Source organism: Melospiza melodia, chromosome 4, assembly GCF_035770615.1.
Source record: "Melospiza melodia melodia isolate bMelMel2 chromosome 4, bMelMel2.pri, whole genome shotgun sequence".
Lineage (NCBI taxonomy): Eukaryota > Metazoa > Chordata > Aves > Passeriformes > Passerellidae > Melospiza > Melospiza melodia.
In genome coordinates, this window is record NC_086197.1 from 1,443,804 (window position 1) to 1,462,455 (window position 18,652).

General features: G+C 52.3%; 1 protein-coding gene across 7 annotated transcripts; it reads left to right on the forward strand.

Moving 5' to 3' along the window:
* The first annotated feature begins 483 nt into the window (after positions 1 to 483).
* ANKRD16 (ankyrin repeat domain 16) lies at positions 484 to 17,778 on the forward strand. 7 transcript variants are annotated; one of them, XR_010027482.1, is made up of 9 exons: positions 484 to 526; positions 2,855 to 3,196; positions 4,267 to 4,487; positions 8,565 to 8,607; positions 9,402 to 9,510; positions 10,471 to 10,632; positions 14,020 to 14,098; positions 14,345 to 15,381; positions 15,464 to 15,877. XR_010027482.1 is itself a non-coding variant. In XM_063153637.1 (9 exons), exons 2-9 carry the CDS (start codon positions 2,865 to 2,867, stop codon positions 17,306 to 17,308), a joined length of 1,143 nt encoding a protein of 380 aa, XP_063009707.1. In that variant the 5' UTR covers positions 484 to 526; positions 2,855 to 2,864; the 3' UTR covers positions 17,309 to 17,778. The 7 variants fall into 7 exon arrangements, 5 of the variants coding, with proteins under 5 accessions (XP_063009707.1, XP_063009709.1, XP_063009704.1 ...); XR_010027481.1 differs by having other exon boundaries at positions 14,345 to 15,229; positions 15,382 to 15,877; XM_063153637.1 differs by lacking the exons at positions 14,345 to 15,381; positions 15,464 to 15,877 and adding exons at positions 15,887 to 16,075; positions 17,301 to 17,778.
* Positions 17,779 to 18,652: the final 874 nt, after the last annotated feature.

Genomic DNA, 18,652 nt, shown 5'->3' on the forward strand with positions numbered 1-18,652 from the left:
TCCCCCGCAGTGCCCAAACCCCCTTCAATCCCAAATCTCCCTTCATTTCCAAGGGTGCCCTCTTCCCAAACCCCTCAATTCCAAGGATTCCCCCATTTCCAACGGTGCCCCCAACGCCAAAAGAGCCTCCATTCCCAAGATCCCCTGCAGCGCCAAAAGCCCTTTGAATACCAATCCCCCGCCTTTGCCAAGGGTCCCCTCAATGCCAATCCCTCAGTTCCAAGCATTCCCTCATTCCCAAGGGCTCCGCATTCCCAAATAAACCCCATTCCCAAGGAAACCCCCTCCCCGTCCCCCCCACGTTGCCCCGAAATGGTCGCGCCCTCCTCACCCGCTCCCGGCGCTCGCGGCCTCGCGCTCTCCACCGGCCCCGCCCCCTCCCCACTGCCCAATCAGCAGCCAGATCAGCGCACAGCACTGTCCAATGGCGCAGCACTTCCGTGTCGGGCGGGGTTTATTTACCTCTCCCCTTGCGGTGACGTCAGTATCTCCGCGCGTGACGTCACGGGCGCTCCGCGGCGCGCGGGTGGGTTGGAAAAACCGGGAATTTTCCCGCGGGGATTGCGCGGCCTGGGATGAGCTGGGGAGGGAATGAGGGGGGGATCCCGGACTGCGGGAGCCCCGAAGGGAACGGGAACTTTTGGGTTTCCTAAAGAAAAAAAGAATTTATGTTGTTTTTTCCTCAGGAAAAAATGAATTTTTGTTGGTTTTTTTTTTTTTTTTTCCCTCAGGAAAAACAGAAATTCCTGTTCGTTTGGGAGGGAAAAGGGAATTGCTGCTTTTCCTGGAGGAAGGGTTGGTGTCTGACTATCCGCAGGAAAAAGGAAATTATTTGTTTTCTAAAGGGAAAGGGGAATTTCAGATTTTCCTGAGTGAAAAAGAAAATTTATGTATTTCCAGCTGGTTTCTGGCTTTCCTAAGAGGGACAGGAATTTTGGAGTTTTCCCAGAGGGAATGGGAATTTCTGTGTTACCAGGGGGAGAGGCTGGTTTCTATTTTTTCTTAGGGAAAATGGAAAATCCTGGTTTTCCTGCGGGAGAAACCCATTCCTGGTTTTCCATATGAAAAAGCAAAATTCTGTTTTTCCTGATGGAGTGGCTAATTCTCTGTTTTCCCAAAGAAAAAGGAAGTTCCTGGTTTTCCTAAAGGAAGAGGGAATTTCGGGTTTTCTGGAGGAAGAGGTGGGGTCCTGGTTTTCCTAAGTAAAAAGAAATTGCCCATTTTTCCCTGAGGAAAAAGGGAATTTCAAGATTTCCTAAGGGAATTTTCGTTTCTGTTTTCCCTAAGGAAAAATGGAATTTCTTTTTGCCTAAAGAAGATGTGGCTTTCCTATTTTCCTGAGGGAAAGGCTGATTTCTGATTTTCCAGAGAGAAAATGAATTTCTGCTTTTCCAGAGGTTCCTGGGCATCCCAATGGAAAAAGAAACTTTGGTTTTCCTGGGGGAAAAGAGAATTTCTGTTTTTCCTAAGGGAAACGTCAGATCCTGGATTTCTTCAGGAAAAGAAAATCCTATTTTCTGGAGGGAGAGACCCGATCCTAATTTTCCCAAGGAAAAATAATGGAATTTTTGCTTTTACTGAGCGGTGACTGCTCCCTGAATTTCGGAGGGAGAGGAAAATTCCTGCTTCTCCTGAAGGACAGGCCAGGTCCTGGTTTTCTAAAGGACAATTTTCAATTATCCTGAGTGAGAATGAAACTTTTTCATTATTCTGAGCGAGAAGGAAATTGCTGTCTATCCTGAGGGAGAGGCCACTTCATGGATTTCCTGAGGGAAAATTTCCCATTTTTCTGGAAGTGGGCACCAGGTTCTGCTTCTCCTGAGGGAAAACCTCAGTCTTCCTTATCAAAACCCCCCAAAACCAACCAGGATACCCCCAAAATCCTGAATTTTACCTCTTTCCCCTCAGGCCCGGCTCCATGGCTGAGCAAGAGAGGCAGTGGCAGCTCCTGAGGCTGGTCCGGGAGGGAAACCTGGATGTGCTGTGGGATTTGTGGATTTCCTGAGGGAAAAGCTCCCATTTTTCTGGAAGAAGGCACCAGGCCTTGCTTCTCATGAGGGAAAGCCTCATTCCTCCTTATCCCAGCCCTGCAGACCAACCACAATATTCCCCAAAAATCCCAATTTTTTGGACCCTTTCCCCACAGGCCCAGCTCCATGGTGGAGCAGGAGAGGCTGCGGTGGCTTCTGAGGCTGGTGCAGGAGGGAAACCTGGATGTGCTGTGGGATTTGTGGATTTCCTGAGGGAAAAGCTCCCATTTTTCTGGAAGTAGACACCAGACTCTGTTTCTCCTGAGGGAAAACCTCAATCTTCCTTATCAAAACCCCCAAACCAACTAGGATATTTCCCAGAATCCTGATTTTTTACCTCTTTCCCCTCAGGCCTGGCTCCATGGTAGAGCAGGAGAGGCAGTGGCAGCTCCTGAGGCTGGTCCAGGAGGGAAACCTGGATGTGCTGTGGGATTTGTGGATTTCTTGAGGGAAAAGCTCCCATTTTTCTGGACGAAGGCACCAGGCCTTGCTTCTCCTGAGGGAAAGCCTCATTCCTCCTTATCCCAACCCTGCAGACCAACCACAATATTCCCCCAAATCCCAATTTTTTGGACCCTTTCCCCACAGGCCCAGCTCCATGTTGGAGTGGGAGAGGCTGTGGTGGCTGCTGAGGCTGGTGCAGGAGGGAAACCTGGATATGCTGTGGGATTTGTGGATTTTCTGAGGGGAAAATTCATGTTTTTCTGGAAGTAGACACCAGACTCTGTTTCTCCTGAGGGAAAACCTCTATCTTCCTTATCAAAACCCCCCAGAGCAACCAGGATACCCCCAAAATCCTGATTTTTTTACCTCTTTCCCCTCAGGCCCGGCTCCATGGTGGAGCAGGAGAGGCTGCGGCGGCTCCTGAGGCTGGTGCAGGAGGGAAACCTGGCTCTCCTGCGGGATGAGCTGAGGCTGGATGAGGTTCCAGAGGCTCGCAGCTGGCGCTGGGGACGTTTGGGAGATTCCCTGCTGCACCACGCAGCTCGTTTGGGACACCGGGACGTGCTGGAATTCCTGGTCCTGGAGGTTGGGATGGACATGGAGGTGGCCAATGGGGACTACAAGAGACCCCTCCATGAGGCTGCATCCATGGGGCACCTGGAATGTGTGTCCTTCCTCCTGGAGAGAGGGGCCAGCGTGGACTGCTTGAAAAAGGCTGACTGGTAGGTGCTGGGATTTGGGATTGGGTGGGGAGGGTGGGAATGTGGCTGCTGGAGGTGGTGTTTGGGATTGTGTAATGGGTGGGAAGGAGCTTAAGGATCATCCTGGGACATCTGGGACACCTTCCCTTATCCCAGGCTGCTCCAGCCCCAGTGCCCAGCCTGGCCTTGGGCATTGCAGGGATCAGGGGCAGCCCCAGCTGCTCTGGCAATGCCAGCCCAGGCAGGAATTCCTCATTGCCAAGATGCCACCCATGGCTGCCCTCTGGCAGTGGGAGCCATTCCCTGTGTGCTGTCCCTGCAGGCCTTGTCCCCAGTCCCTCTGCAGCTCTGCTGGAGCCCCTGCAGGCCCTGCCATGTGCTGGGAGCTCTCCCTGGAGCCTTCCCTGCTCCAGGGGAACATTCCCAGCTCTCCCAGCCTGGCTCCAGCCCTGGAGCAGCTCCATGGATTCCTCTGGATTTGCTCCCGCAGCTCCAGGTCCTTTTATTGGTATCCCAGAGCTGGACTCTGTGTGGGATCACCTGAGTGGAGCAGAGAGGGCAGAATTCCCTTCCCCTGCTGCCCACACTGTGGATCCAGTTGGATTTTTGGGAGAAATTCCAGCCCTATCCCTACTTTCCCCCTGTTTCTCCCAAAAGCTGTAAATTACCGCTCCACTCTTCCTGTAGGGATGGAAAAATAAAACAAGGATTCTCCCCTGCTCCCAGATGAAAGCCTGGGAGGGTCCTTTGCAGCTGAACTGCCACAAGTCCACAGGCAGCATTCCAGAGCTGGGAATTGAGGCTGTGCCAGCCTGGAGCTGAGGCCAAGATTCCACGAGCCTGGATTTGTGTGCTCTTCCACCCATGGATAAAAGCAGGGAGCTCTATGCTTCCTAAGGCATACCCAAACCTTTGGGAAAAGTCTCATTTGCCTTAAAAACACAGAAAGCTCTGAGGGACTGCATGGAAAAGGTGCTGGAATATTCCCAGCCTGGAACAACAGTGCTGTAAAACCTCCTGGATCCTCAGGCAAAGCACCTGAATGAGATTTGCTGTGCCAGGTTATTTTATTTCCCTGGATCTTCTTCCAGGACTCCCCTGATGATGGCTTGCACCAGGCAAAACTTGGAAGTGATCAAAACCCTGGTGGAGCACGGAGCCAACCCGTTGTTGAGGAACAAGGATGGCTGGAACTGCTTCCACATTGCCAGCAGGGAAGGGCACCCCGAGGTGCTCCACTACCTCCTGGATGTGTCCCCAAGCTGCTGGGACACCGAGAGCACCACGGGGAGAACGCCTCTGCACACAGCAGGTACACCAGGGGTGGATCAGGGAAGCCTCTGGATTCTCATCCAGCCTCGGCTCATCCTGTGGGGGAGCCAGGTTTCTCTCCTGGACCAGCCTCAGGAGCTGCCATGGCTTCTCCTGCTCTGCCATGGAGCCGGGCTTGAGGGAAAAGAGGCAAAAATATCAGGATTTTGGGGGATATCCTGGTTGGTTTGGGGGTTGAGGTAAGCAAGAATGAGATTTTCCCTCAGGAGAAGGAGAGGCTGATGTCTGCTTCCAGAAAAATGGGAATTTTTCTCTCAGAAAATCCTGCAGCACATCCAGGTTTCCCTCCTGGACCAGCCTCAGGAGCTGCCATGGCCTCTTCTGCTCCATCATGGAGCCAGGCCTGAGGGGAAAGAGGCAAAAATATCAGGATTTTGGGGGATATCCTGGTTGGTTTGGGGGTTGAGGTAAGCAAGAATGAGATTTTCCCTCAGGAGAAGGAGAGGCTGATGTCTGCTTCCAGAAAAATGGGAATTTTTCTCTCAGAAAATCCTGCAGCACATCCAGGTTTCCCTCCTGGACCAGCCTCAGGAGCTGCCATGGCCTCTTCTGCTCCATCATGGAGCCAGGCCTGAGGGGAAAGAGGCAAAAAAAATCAGGATTTTGGGGGATATGCTGGTTGGTTTGGGGGGTTGGGATAAGCAGGGATGAGGTTTTCCCTCAGGAGAAGGAGAGGCTGATGTCTGCTTCCAGAAAAATGGGAAATTTTCCCTCAGGAAATCCATGAATACTTGTGTTTCCCCTCAGGAGAAGCAGAGTCTGGTGTCTACTTCCAGAAAAAAAGGGAGCTTTTCCCTCAGGAAATCCACAAATCCCACAGCACATCCAAGTTTCCCTCCTGGGCCAGCCTCAGGAGCTGCCACTGCCTCTCCTGCTCTGCCATGGAGCCAGGCCTCAGGGGAAAGAGGCAAAAAAATTGGGATTTTGTGGGATATCCTGGTTGGTTTAGGGGTTGGGATAAGCAGGAATGAGGTGTCCCCTCCGGAGAAGCAGAAACCTACAGCCAGAAAAATGGGAATTTTTCCCTCAAGAAATCCTGCAGCACATCCAGGTTTCCCTCCTGAACCAGCCTCAGGAGCTGCCACTGCCTCTCTTGCTCTGTCATGGAGCTGGGCCTGAGGGAAAAGGGGCCAAAAAATCAGGATGCTATGGTTGATTTGGGGTTTGGGATAAGCAGGAATGGGGTTTTCCCTCAGGAGAAGGAGAGGCTGATGCCTGTTTCCAGAAAAATGGGAATGTTTCCCTCAGGAAATCCATGAATCCCACAGCACATCCAGGTTTCCCTCCTGGACCAGCCTAAGAAGTCACCATGCTCTCTCCCACTCTGTCATGGAGCCAGGCCTGAGGGGAAAGAGGCCAAAAAGTTGGGATTCTGGGCGATATCCTGGTTTGTCTGCAGGGTTGATATAAGCAGGAATGAGGTTTTCCCTCAGGAGAAGCAGAAACTGGTGTCTACTTGCAGAAAAATGGGAATTTTTCCCTCAGGAAATGCACAAATGGGCCTCTTGGAATTCTTGGGGTCCTTGGATTGAGTCCATCTCTCCCTGGCACAGATGGATCCGAGCTCCCTTGGAACAGGGATGTGATTTTCCTCCCTGGTGTGAGAAGCTCCCCAGCTCCAAGCACATCCTGGCATTTGCAATTCCTGAAAGCAGCAGAGCTGCTGGGAGGAACTTTCTGGGATCTGCCTGGGGAAGGATTTCTTTAGCACAGCCTCAAGCTGGGCCTGGGGAGGTTCAGGTGGGATATTGGGGAAAATTCCTTCCTGGAAAGGAGTTGTAAGAATTTGTAAGCATTGGGATGGGCTGCTCAGGGCAAGGGTGGAGTCCCCATTCCTGGAGAAATTTAAAATCCATGTGGATGTGGCAATTGGGGACATGGGGCAGTGGTGGGAATGGTTGGGCTCAAGCACTTTCCCAACCCAAATGACTCCATGATTCCAATCATAAACTCCAAATTTTCGAGTCTCCTTGCCCTCATGCCATGGTGAGAATTCCAGGGGTCCTTTCTGTGGAGGAGAGGGACAATCCCTGCTGGGAATACTCAGGAGCTGTTGTTGGAGCCCACCATGTCCACAATTCCCGTTTCCTTGATTTTAAGGGATATTTAAAGGGAATGGGCAGGTTTAGGAATCCCAGGCATCCCCAGGATTGTTGGGAAGCACAGGAGGGCTCAGACCACATCCAGGGTGGGAATCAGGCTGTGTATTCCAGGTCTCAGCAGCAGAGATGAGCCCTGCCTGCCCAAACCCCTTTCCCAAAGGATTTAATTGGGATTGACTCCCTGGAAAATCCCGAGGTGCTGGGAGGAGCCCCTGCTGTGCTGTCACTGCTGTGCCTTTTGCAGCCCTTGCTCTGCCACTCCTGGCTCATCAGCAGTGACAGTTCCAGCCCCTGGGCACCACTGGGTCCTTGTGCTTGACCTGGGAATGCAAAAACCAGGGAGTGGGTTGGTGCTGGGATCACTGCAGCTTGCCTGAAGTGGCTGATCCCGATTTTTTCATGTTCTCCCATCCCTGCCCAGTTCTGGGGGTTGTTTCCATGGGGCTGGCAGCTCCTCTCCCTGCAGGAGATGTTGGGTTGGGATCTGGGACAGGGTCAGGAGCAGGGGGAGCTCTGGGATTTGGGGTTATCCTGTGGGAAGGGGGGAATTCTGACCTTGAGGCAAAGTAATTTCCCTGCTTTGGGATATGGGAGTACAGCTGGGATCCAGCACCTGGATTCTGCTTCCTAGAGGTGTCTCCAGCTGTGTTTTCTGTGGCAAAGGCACCACTCCACAATTGGGGTGGATTCCTGGAATTTCCTGATCCAGCCAGGCCCTGGGGCAGCAGCTGGAGTGGGAGTGACTGGGAAGGGCTGGAATTAGGGAATTGGCATTTAACCCCTCGGTGCCCCCAGTGCAATTTGATCCCAAACTGCTGCTCCCTGGTATCCCCTCACTCATCCCATGGGATATTCCCAGTTCCCAAGGCAGGAGCAGGGATAAGGGATGGTGTTGGAGCTGCTGGGGGGAGTCATGTCAGGACCAAGTGCCTGTTCCAGGGGTTTCCATGGATTTCCATCCCAGGGCTGTGGCTGTGAGCACATTAACCCGTGACCAGGCCAGCTGCCTTCCTGAAGGGTCATTTTCTCCCTCCTGCAATTATTTTTTATATGAATAAGGGTTGATTCCTTCAGCTTTGTTGCTTCTTGTATCCCGAGGGAAGAAAGCTGGGAGGAGGTAATTAGAGGATGTGGAATGCAGCAGAGGATCCCAGCTGTCCTGAGCCTCTGCTCCTGATAAAAGGTGGAATTGTGAGGGATTTTTCTTCCCATGACTTGGATTTTCCATCAGCTTGGGTGAAGAACAGGCAGGGAGCAGGAGCAGAGAGCCAAAACCTGGGAATCCCTCAGTGGGATTCCAGCTGAAAGCACACATTTCCCAGGAGCCCTTTTCCCATCAGCTGATGGAGCAGCTCCAGCTTTGGTCTGATATTATTTTTCTCTTGAATGTGTTCCATTTGTTTTGCAAAATGACCTGCAGAGGGAAAAAAAAAAAAAAAAAAGGCAGCTGGATCAAAGCTGTGTGAAGTGAAATGTTTAAAAAAATCAAAAACTGGAATATTTCAGTGCCTCGGGTTCAAATCGTCCCCCTCTGTTGTTGTTTTCCCTCTGAGATGGGTGAGGATGATGAGGTGGGAGTGGCTGAGGAGGGCTGGGAGTGTTATCCAGCATTTCCCCAGCTCTGTGTTCCTTTTGCTTCTCCCAGATCCCAATCAGGAATGAACAAATAATTGGGAGAAACCCTCTTTGTTCCAGCTGCATTCTGTGGCAGATGGAGCCAGGCGTTGCCCATTCCATCCCCATTTCCTGCTTTACCTCACATTCCCAATGGCATCAGAGGAAGGGAAACCTTTTTTCTTTAATCCACAAAACACCTGATGAGAATAAAGCCCCTTGGAGCCCCTTCAGCATCCCAAAAGGATCAGCAACCCGAGCATGCCTCGCTGTAGGAACACAATGCCACAGACCCACAACCAATCCATGTTTTCCCTGATTTTTTCCCCATCTTTTCCCAGCAATGCACGGCTGTTCCCAGGTCGTGGAGCTGCTCCTGGAACGGTAAGCAGGCTCCTCCCAGCTTTTCCTGCCCCAGCTGCCATTCCCTGCCAGCATTTGCACACAAAGGATGCTTGTGCTGTTCCAGCTGCCCTGCTCTCCATCCCGAGGCTGGCTCCTCCTGCTCCAGGTTTTTCCCAGCTGGGAAAGGGACAAGGATTCCCTGGGGATGGGCTCCCTCTTGCTTGTGACACAAATCCCAGTTATGTAACTCAGCCCTGGCTTTGTTTTCCCTGCTGATTCATTCCCAGTGTGACAACAGCCAGAGCAGCTTCTCTAGGCTGGGCTTATGCTTGTTTTCCTGGGGAATTGCTGGGAAGTGGCTTTAAAGCAGCTCTGTTCCCTTGCTCTGTTCTCCCTTCCCAGAGCTGGAGCAGCTTTCCCTGGGAATCACAGCTCATCCCAGCCTGTCCATGCTTGGCTCAGCATAAACAGCTCTGTGACCTTTGATTCAGTTTTCTCTCATTTCACTGCAGTTCAGTCTGAATGAGATTGTGTTTTGTACATCATTCCATGAGGAGCTGCTTATTCCCTGCTTCCAGTGCCCTCATGGAAACCCTCTGGTCAAGAAAAAGGGAATCATAAACGTTCTGTAGAGCCCCAAAGAGCTGAACCAGATCTTTGATCGCAAAATAACCCCACAAATCATTCCCCAGGCCCTAAAACACCAGGAAAAAATAGTCTGTGGATGAGCTTTATACATTCCATTTTCAATCCCAGCTGCTGGGAGTCTCCTTCCATGAGGGTTTTGGAGCTGCCCACAGCTGTGGGCTGGTTTTCTCTCCTGTCCCTTGCAGGTGCCAGTACAGAGGTGACAGCAGGGACAGCTGTGGGGTCACTCCCTTCATGGATGCTCTCCAGAACGGGCACGTTGGCATCGCCAGGCTGCTCCTGCAGAGACACCAGGTGGGTGCCAGAATCCCTCAGTGCCTCCTGCAGGAGCTCAGCAGGGCTGCCAGGGCAGCTGAGCCACGTGTTCATCGTGACTGGAGCACAAATAAGCAAATTTTCAAATTTTAAAGAGAGAAATTGTGTAAAAAGGCAAATCCCCCTGGAGATGGGAAGGGTTTGGCTGAGTGAGGCTGTCAGGAATCATCTCCTGGGGCAGGAATCGTGGAATGGTTTGGATTGGAAGAACTTTAAACAAGTTTTAAAAGCTTTAAAAATCATCTCATTCCACCCCTACCACAGGCAGGGACACCTTCCATTATCCAAGGTGGCTTCAACCCAGCCTTGGACACTGCCAGGGACCCAGGGGCAGCCCCAGCTTTGGTGTGAACGTGTCCCCAGAGCTGGTGCAGTGGGATGGTGACACCAGGCAGTGGCAGGAGGGGACAGGACATTCCCAGCACTCCAGGGGCAGCTGTGGCACAGCCAAAAGCAGCTCTTGGAATGCCAGGCTTGGCATGGAGGCTCCAGTGGCCGTGGATAATGTGGAATTGTCCATCCATGAGTTACCCAGAGCTCCTCCCTGCCCTCCCTCTCTGCTGGCAGCTCCTGCTCCTGTGCTGGCTCCCAAAAATCCCTGATTTCCTCCAGGGAATGCCATTAGAGCCAGCTGTGCACAGCAGGAACCAGACCACTGCAATCAATCATTTATTGATTATTGACTGATTGATTGCTGGATGATCCCAGCTGGTTGGGGCCCCTTCATGGCTGATTCTCCCAGAGGTGTTGGTCAGATCCTGGACTTCCTAAGGAAAAGGAAATGCTGTTTTATGGACTGGGAAGTTTGCTGTGGTTTTAACCCCACATTTCAAGCACTGAGGGTGGGAGAGGTGGGAAGCCTCGTGGAGGTTCCAGAGGGTGCAGATCTCACTTGGGACGAGTGCACTCTGTGATTTCCGTGCTGTTCCCTCCCTGCAGGCCTGTCCCACAGCTGGGGATGCCCTGGGAGCTCAGGCCCTGCACAGGGCAGCTCTCACAGCCCAGGATGGCTCCATCCACTTCCTGGTGGCCGAGCTGGGCCTGGATGTCAACGGGACAGCGACGTCCCTGCAGCTGCTAGCCCTGCACTACGCAGCCAAGGTCTGTCCCTGCTCCCAGTGCCCTTGGGCAGCCCGGGCCAGGCACTGAACCAGCTGGATCAGCTGTTGGCCACCATGGGGGAATTGCCTTCCTGGCTCATCCTGTGCCACTGTCCCTCTGCTCCTGAGCACTCCCATTCCCTGTCCCATTCCCTGTCCCATTCCTGAGCAGTCCCATTCCCTGTCCCATTCCTGGCCAGTCCCATTCCCTGTCCCATTCCCTGTCCCATTCCCGGCCAGTCCCATTCCCTGTCCCATTCCTGACCTGTCCCATTCCCTGTCCCATTCCCTGTCCCATTCCTGACCAGTCCCATTCCCTGTCCCATTCCCTGTCCCATTCCCGGCCAGTCCCATTCCCTGTCCCATTCCTGGCCAGTCCCATTCCCTGTCCCATTCCTGGCCTGTCCCATTCCTGGCCTGTCCCATTCCCTGTCCCATTCCCCGTCCCATTCCTGGCCAGTCCCATTCCCTGTCCCATTCCCCGTCCCATTCCTGGCCACTCCCATTCCCGGCCAGTCCCATTCCCTGTTTTCTGGGCATCAGAAGAAACATGGGCAGCAGGGTGAGGGTGGGATTCTCCTTCTCTGCTCTGGTGAGATCCCACCTGGAGCACCAGATCCCAGCCCTGGGGACACAGCAGGAGGACCTGGAGCTGCTGGGGAGAGCCCAGAGGAATCCATGGAGCTGCTGCAGGGCTGGAGCCAGCCTGGGAGAGCTGGGAATGTTCCCCTGGAGCAGGGAAGGCTCCAGGGAGAGCTCCCAGCACATGGCAGGGCCTGCAGGGGCTCCAGCAGAGCTGCAGAGGGACTGGGGACAAGGCCTGCAGGGACAGCACACAGGGAATGGCTCCCACTGCCAGAGGGCAGCCATGGGTGGCATCTTGGCAATGAGGAATTCCTGCCTGGGCTGGCATTGCCAGAGCAGCTGGGGCTGCCCCTGATCCCTGCAGTGCCCAAGGCCAGGCTGGAGCAGCCTGGGATGGTGGCATTGGAATGGGATGGGCTTGAAGGGCCCTTCCCACCCAAACCATTCTGGGATTTGGGACACTCAGAATCCATCCCCAGGGATTTTTATGGAAGTTGGGGATGGAGAAGGGAAGGGAGACCCTTCCTGGAGTGCTGAGATTGCCAGTGAAGCCCCCGGATCCCAAAATCCCTTCCTAGAGAGGAGTCGGGGTGGGGATGGATCCAATGGCAGGCTGGGAGAGCTGGGAATGGAGGGAATTCCCTGGAGAGGGAGCCTGGGGTGGGATTTTGGGAAGGGATTCCCAGAGCAGCTGGGGCTGCCCCTGATCCCTGCAGTGCCCAAGGTTGGGCACTGGGGCTGGAGCAGCCTGGGACAGGGGGAGGTGTCCCTGCCATGGATGGGGTGGCACTGGAGGGGCTCTGAGGTCCTTCCCACCCCAGGAATTCCATCTTTGTGTCCATCTGCCTGCAGAGGAGGGACAGGAGATGTCCAAAAGTGGGAAAGGAGAGCTGGGAAGGTGGGGGGAGCTCCCAGAATTTTATCAGTGTCCTTCACACCAGAGTTGTTTTGAATTCCAGAACCACTGGAGCTTTCTCCTGCTCCCAGCCCATGTGGGGAGCAGAGCTGTGGGTCCTGCAGCATTCCCTGGGAATGCAGACCAGATCCCAAAACTTCCCTGCTGACCAGGATTCATCCTGGGATCCAGCTGGCAGCACAGGAATGCCCCTGCTCAGACCCAGGGATGTTAAACCCAGGATTTTGGCTTTTAGTGGGAATTAAACCTCATCCCAGTGCCCTGATCCTACAAAAACATCTGTGAGACTCCCTGGGAATGCAGAGCAGATCCCAAAACTTCCCTGCTGACCAGGATCCACCTGGCAGCAAGGGAATGTCCCTGCTCAGACCCAGGGCTGTTAAACCCAGGATTTTGGTTTGTAGTGGGAATTGAACCTCATGCCAGTGCCCTGCCCCTACAAACCCATCCTGCCACTCCCTGGGAATGCTGGCACCATCCAGCCTGGCACAAAGGAGCCCTTTCTCCCATTTTCCTGGCCTCCTGCTCCCAGCAGCCACGTTCAAAGCCCTTGTGGTTGCCAAGGGTACGTTGAACAGCAGGGCTCTGGGGGGAATACAATGTGCCTTGGAGGAAATCCCAGCTCCTGGGATTTGGGAATGACTGGATGGGATTCTCTCCCTTCCCTCCCCAGCCTTGGTGTCACTTTGTATTTACAGCACCACTCGTTTGCCTGGTGGGTTGTGTTTTTTATCTCCCTCTTTTCTTATTGTTTTGCATTTATAAACACATGAAAATCAAATTATTTTTTAAATTCAATTTGCTGCCAGGGCTGTGGCAGCTGCAGCAGTTCCTGGCTCGGTGTCTCTGCCATGGAATTGGGTTTGCAGGGAAATGGGAGCCTTGGGATCAGGGAAGATGCTGTGGAATCCTGTGGGAATAGGGAAAAAAGTGAGGGGAGAGGGGGGATAAAAATGAGAGCTTTCCATTCCCAGGCTGCAGGACAAAGACTAATTCATGGCATTGAGGATGTAATTCCAAAATCAGGCGCGTTATTTAGGGAAAAGGGATTTATTTCTGGAAAAGCCTGTGCAGGGTGGAAGGAGGGGGGGGGGCTGTGCTGGGTTTTTCCCTGTGGAATTTGAAATTGGCTCCTGGCAGAAGAAGGAGGGAGGGAGGAACAGTGGATTGGGGCTGGGTCTTTTCCCAGGGGATCCCAAATCCTGGAGGGATCCTTTGGAAATGCCAGTGCCTGAGGGAGGCAGATGAGCAACAGCCCAGATCAGCAACAGGTTCTGCTCCTGGAGCTGGAATAACCTTGGGAACATCAGCTCCAGATCCCCTGGGAATGGAGGGATTTGAAACTCAACGTTGGAGAGACCTCAGAGCCTCTGCCAGGACCTAAAGGGGCTCAGGAGAGAGACCTGGGATAAGGGATGGACACAGGGAATGGCTCCCACTGCCAGAGGGCAGCCATGGGTGGCATCTTGGGAATTGGGAATTGCTGCCTGGGCTGGCATTGCCAGAGCAGCTGGGGCTGCCCCTGATCCCTGCAGTGCCCAAGGCCAGGCTGGAGCAGCCTGGGATAGGGACAGTGTCCCTGCCCATTGGAATTTGATGATCTTTAGGGATTTTTTCCAACCCAAACCATGCTGGGATTTTAGGAAGCTGCCTGGTGGCACCTTTCTGGCCAATTCCCATGGGATAATAATTCCCATGAGTCCCGTGGGATAACCACTCCTGCCCCATGGATCTGATCTGAAGGAGCTGAGCCTGATTCCCACCTGCTCCCAGATCCTCTGGAGCTCCTGGTGCCCCCAGACAGGACCAGGCCAGGGCAGATCTGTGCAGTCCCAGGCTGGGGATGGATCCAAGCCCGGAGCTGATCCCAAATTCCTCGTTCTGCAGGAAGGACATGGCCACACCATCCAGACCCTGCTGTCCCTGGGCGCTGATCTCCACGCCAAGGATGGGAAGGGCCGTTCTGGTGAGAATTCCAAGCTGCTTTTCCCAGCTTTATGTGAGCTTCCACAAGCACATCCCAACCTCAGCAGGCAGGGAGATGCCAAACTCATGGATACATTTGCCCTGGGGGCAGCGTGAGGCATCATCCCACGGGTTTTTGGGCATTTTGCATTCCCTGGCTTTCAATTTTCTGGAATTTCTGCTGGGGCTTTTCCACTGGGGGAAGAACAGAGACGTAAATTGGGAAATTCCTGCTTATTTTTCTGAGGAGCTCCGATGCTGCCTCTTCCCCATCAAATTTGGCTGGAACGATCCTGTTGGAAGCAGGTTGGATGGACAAACACAGGGATTGAGCTCTTCAGCCTCAATTCCTCAGCAAACAGCCTGGAAATGGCTGATGAGCAAATAACACCAGAGAGCTGGCACGGAAATGGAGTTGCTATAGCGATGCCGGAGAGTCGGCATTCCCGGCGGGAGAGGCTCAGGCAGCTCTTGCATCAGCATCTCCCAAAAAAAGAAATTAAAAATTCAAATTAAAAAAAAAAAAAGATAAACGTGGTTCAGCCATTGCCCAGATTGTCACATTCCCCAGCCCTGGCTTTGGTTAAAGCCATGTTCCAGCAGTGCCATCTCTCCCTCCGCCCCCTCAGTGACTAAATCCGAGCTCTGCTGAGCCCATCCAACCCTGGCATGTTTTTTCCTGTGGCTCCTCCTTGGCTGGGTTTGGGTCACTGCGTCCTTGGGAAGCTTCTCATCCACATCAGGATTACCCAGAGGGATCAGGATGCCTCCTTTGGATCACATGGAAGGAGGATTTTTAACAGTGAGAGTGGGCAGGGGCTGGGCTGGCATTGCCAGAGCAGCTGGGGCTGCCCCTGATCCCTGCAATGCCCAAGGCCAGGCTGGAGCAGCCTGGGATGGTGGGAGGTGTCCCTGCCATGGCAGGAGGGTGGAGCTGGATGATCCCAAACTTAATCCTGCTATTCTATCCCAACCCAGAAACCATCCAGGTGGGACTGGATGATCCCAAACTCAATCCTGTGATTCCATCGCAACCCAAAACCATCCAGGTGGAACTGATGATCTTTAGGATCAGACTCAATGACCCCAAATTTAATCCTGCAATTCCATCGCAACCCCAAAAACCATCCAGGTGGAACTGGATGATCTTTACCTGGATAATCCCAAACTCAATCCTGCGATTCCATCCCAACCCCAAAACCATCCAGGTGGAACTGGATGATCTTTAATTGGATGATCCCAAACTTAATCCTGTGATTGTATCCCAACCCCAAAACCATCCAGGTGGAACTGGATGATCTTTAAAATCAAACTCAATAATCCCAAACTCAATCCTGCGATTGTATCCCAACCCAAAACCATCCAGGTGGAACTGGATGATCTTTAACTGGATGATCCCAAACTCAGTCCTGGGATTCCATCCCAGCCCCAAAACCATCCAGGTGGAACTGGATGATCTTTAATTGGATGATCCCAAATGTAATCCTGTGATTCCATCCCAACCCCAAAACCATCCAGGTGGAACTGGATGATCCCAAAGTCAGTCCTGTGATTCCATCCCAACCCCAAAACCATCCAGGTGGAACTGGGTGATCTTTAAGATCAGACTCATTAACCCCAAACTCAATCCTGCGATTCTGTCCCAACCCAAAACCCCAAACCCCTCCATAACCCCACAGTGCCGAGCCCCATTTTCCCCCCTGTCCCCGTTTATCCCCCTGGGGATGCATTTCCTGCAGAGCAGGGTGGGGCAGGCCCAGGAGGTGACAGGGTGCTGCTGTGTCCCCAGCCCTGCACGCGGCCAGCGCCGGGCAGCGCGCGGGGGCCGTGGGGGTCCTGCTGCGGGCCGGGCTCCGGGACGCTCCTGATGCCTCGGGAACGCTGGCCCAGCAGCTGGCCAGGAGCCCTGATGTCATCCAGCTCTTCAGGGGACACCAGGCAGCACCTGAGGAGGAGGAACCTGCTCCTTTTCCACACGGTACAGTGGTCATTCCTTATCACAGGGGTTCCATGCTGTTATCTCCTATCACAAAGGCGTCACGCCTTCTTGGTGTTTCTCGTGGGCAGCTCCTCGCAGCACTGACTCGTTGTCCTTCACAAGGCACCCAACAAACGCCAGCTTTCTCCTCACCCAGCTAACCCACTCTTTTATAGCCCTCATCCTCATTGGACACAGCTGTGGCCTGTTCCTAACCTTTGATAACTGGCCCAGCTGCAGCACTTTAGGGGTGAGATCCACTCCTTCTTGGTGTTTCTCATGGGCAGCTCCTCAGAGCACTGACTCCTTCACAAAGCACCGAAATGACTCAAATCCCCTTCTCAACACCACCCCACTCTTTTATAGCACTCTTGTCCTTGGTCACAGCTGTGGCCTGTTCCTAATCTTTGATAACTGGCCCAGCTGCAGCTCTTTAGGGGTAAGATTACTTTCTACACCATCTTTATTTTCTTATGTTCTATCCCCCTACAATTCCTTGCCAGATTTAGGGAAACAGCTGAATAAAATCCCCATATTGATCCTCAAAGTCAGGAGTCTCTTTAAATTAAGGATCCCCCAAAGAGGGGACTTGCCCCCATGAACAGAATCCCCTTCAATTGTATCTCCCACTAATGAGAGAACACTAAAAATTAAGAAACCTCCCAAATAGAGGATCCTCCCCTAAATTGAGGAAAAACCCCTAAACTGAGGAAAAACTCCTAAATTGAGGAAACCTCCCCCAAACTGAGGACCCCCAAATGGAGGATTCTCACCCAGACTGAAAACTCCCCCAAAGTGATGAATACCCTAAATAAAGGAACCCCCCAGGCTAAGGAGCCCCCCAAAACTGAGGATCCCCCCAAATTTAGGTCTGTCCCCAAATAAAGAACCCCCCATAAAATCAGGATATTTACCCAAATTTGAGCAGAGGAGCCAAGCTTGGCATTTGGGAGTAGATTCAGGAGAAATGTTTTAAATAGCATTATCTCTAAAGATAATGGAGGTGATGGTCTGGGCTCTTCCCTGGGAGGGTGGGGAGGGCCTGGCACAGGTTTCCCAAAAAATTGTGGCTGCTCCATCCCTGGAAGTGTCCAAGGCCAGGCTGGAGTAACCTGGGAGAGTGGAATGAGATGATCTTTAAGGTCCCTTCCCACCCAGATTATCACATTCCTGTTCTGATCCATGGTTGTAACTTTATTTTCTTCTTTCACCTCTTCCTGTGCAGCTCCCTGAAACAGAACCATCCAGGGAAGTGCCACTTCCAGGGGTCCTCGTGGCTTTTCCTGGGAATTTCCACACCCTGAACATCCCCATGGAGAAAATCCACCTGGATCATGGATTTACCTGCTCTCCACAAATCCCTTAAACTGCTTTAATTTGCAATTTCATTTTTATGAAATGACCTCTTTCGGTAGCACAGAGACTCTTGGAGCTGCTTCCACCTTTTGAATCCTCTTTGTAGCCCCAGCTGATCCCAAAACCTGCAGGAATCTGTGGTGGGACCTCAGCCCTGTGAGGACACCAGGGATCTCTGGATCAGACTGAAATAAGGAGGTGTTTTATCCCAGACTGGAATGCTGGCAATTCCCAGCACTGATGAACTTTAAATCCCAACAATCTGCTCCTGGGATTCCCAGCAAGGTAAGAGCAGCTGCAGCTGTTGGGTTTGTGCAGCTGCAATTATAAATTCCATCCAAAACCGATGTGTCCTTGTCCGTTTGTGATGCCAAGAGTTAAAAACTGATGGAATTCTGCTTTTTTGGGAATGGCAAATACTAAAAATCAAGAAGGGAGTGAGGTAAGGCATGCACCATGAACCATGGCTGGGTTTGAGTGGGAAATTCCCACCTTGCTCTCCCTGGAGCAGCCTCTGGATGGGTGAGGAAATTATTTTATTCCTCCAAAAGGAATTAAAAAAAAAAAATTAAAGGATAAAATTTAAAATTTAAGGATCCATGGATCCTTAAATCCATAAATCCAGCTCTGGCCTCCCTACAGCAGGAAATGCAAGGAGCTGCTTCATTCCAACTTTTTATTTATCATTTTAATAAGCCAAGGAATATCTGTGTCCTCCCAGTATTGCTGATGAGAAAAACCAGTGGGAATGTTCCAGATATCCATGGAAACACAAAGGGGAAATTCCTTAAAAAACATGGGAACACCTCAAAACACCAAGGGGAACGTGCATTATTTTGGGGGTTGGAAAAGGAATGTGGGTTCAGCTTTATACCTGCAAAATTCCCCCAGGGAATTCTGGTTTTTCCAAAAACTTTTCCTTCCTGTTTTTTTATTCCCAAACAACTGGGATGTAGGAATGCAGCCTAATTAGGGGTTTTTGTTGGGATAGTTGGCACATTTCTAATTAAAAGCGGTCCATGGGGTCGGGTGGAAAAGCATCAGATGTGGAGGGATTGGGGGGTCCATTAAACCCCCCTAAACTGAGGAACCCACTCATTTAAAGACCCCACTAAAGTGACAACCCACCCTAATTTAAGGACCTCCCTAAATTGAGGATGCCCCCCAGTGAACCCCCTAAATTGAGGGGCTCCCCAATATTAAAGAACATCCCCAAACTGA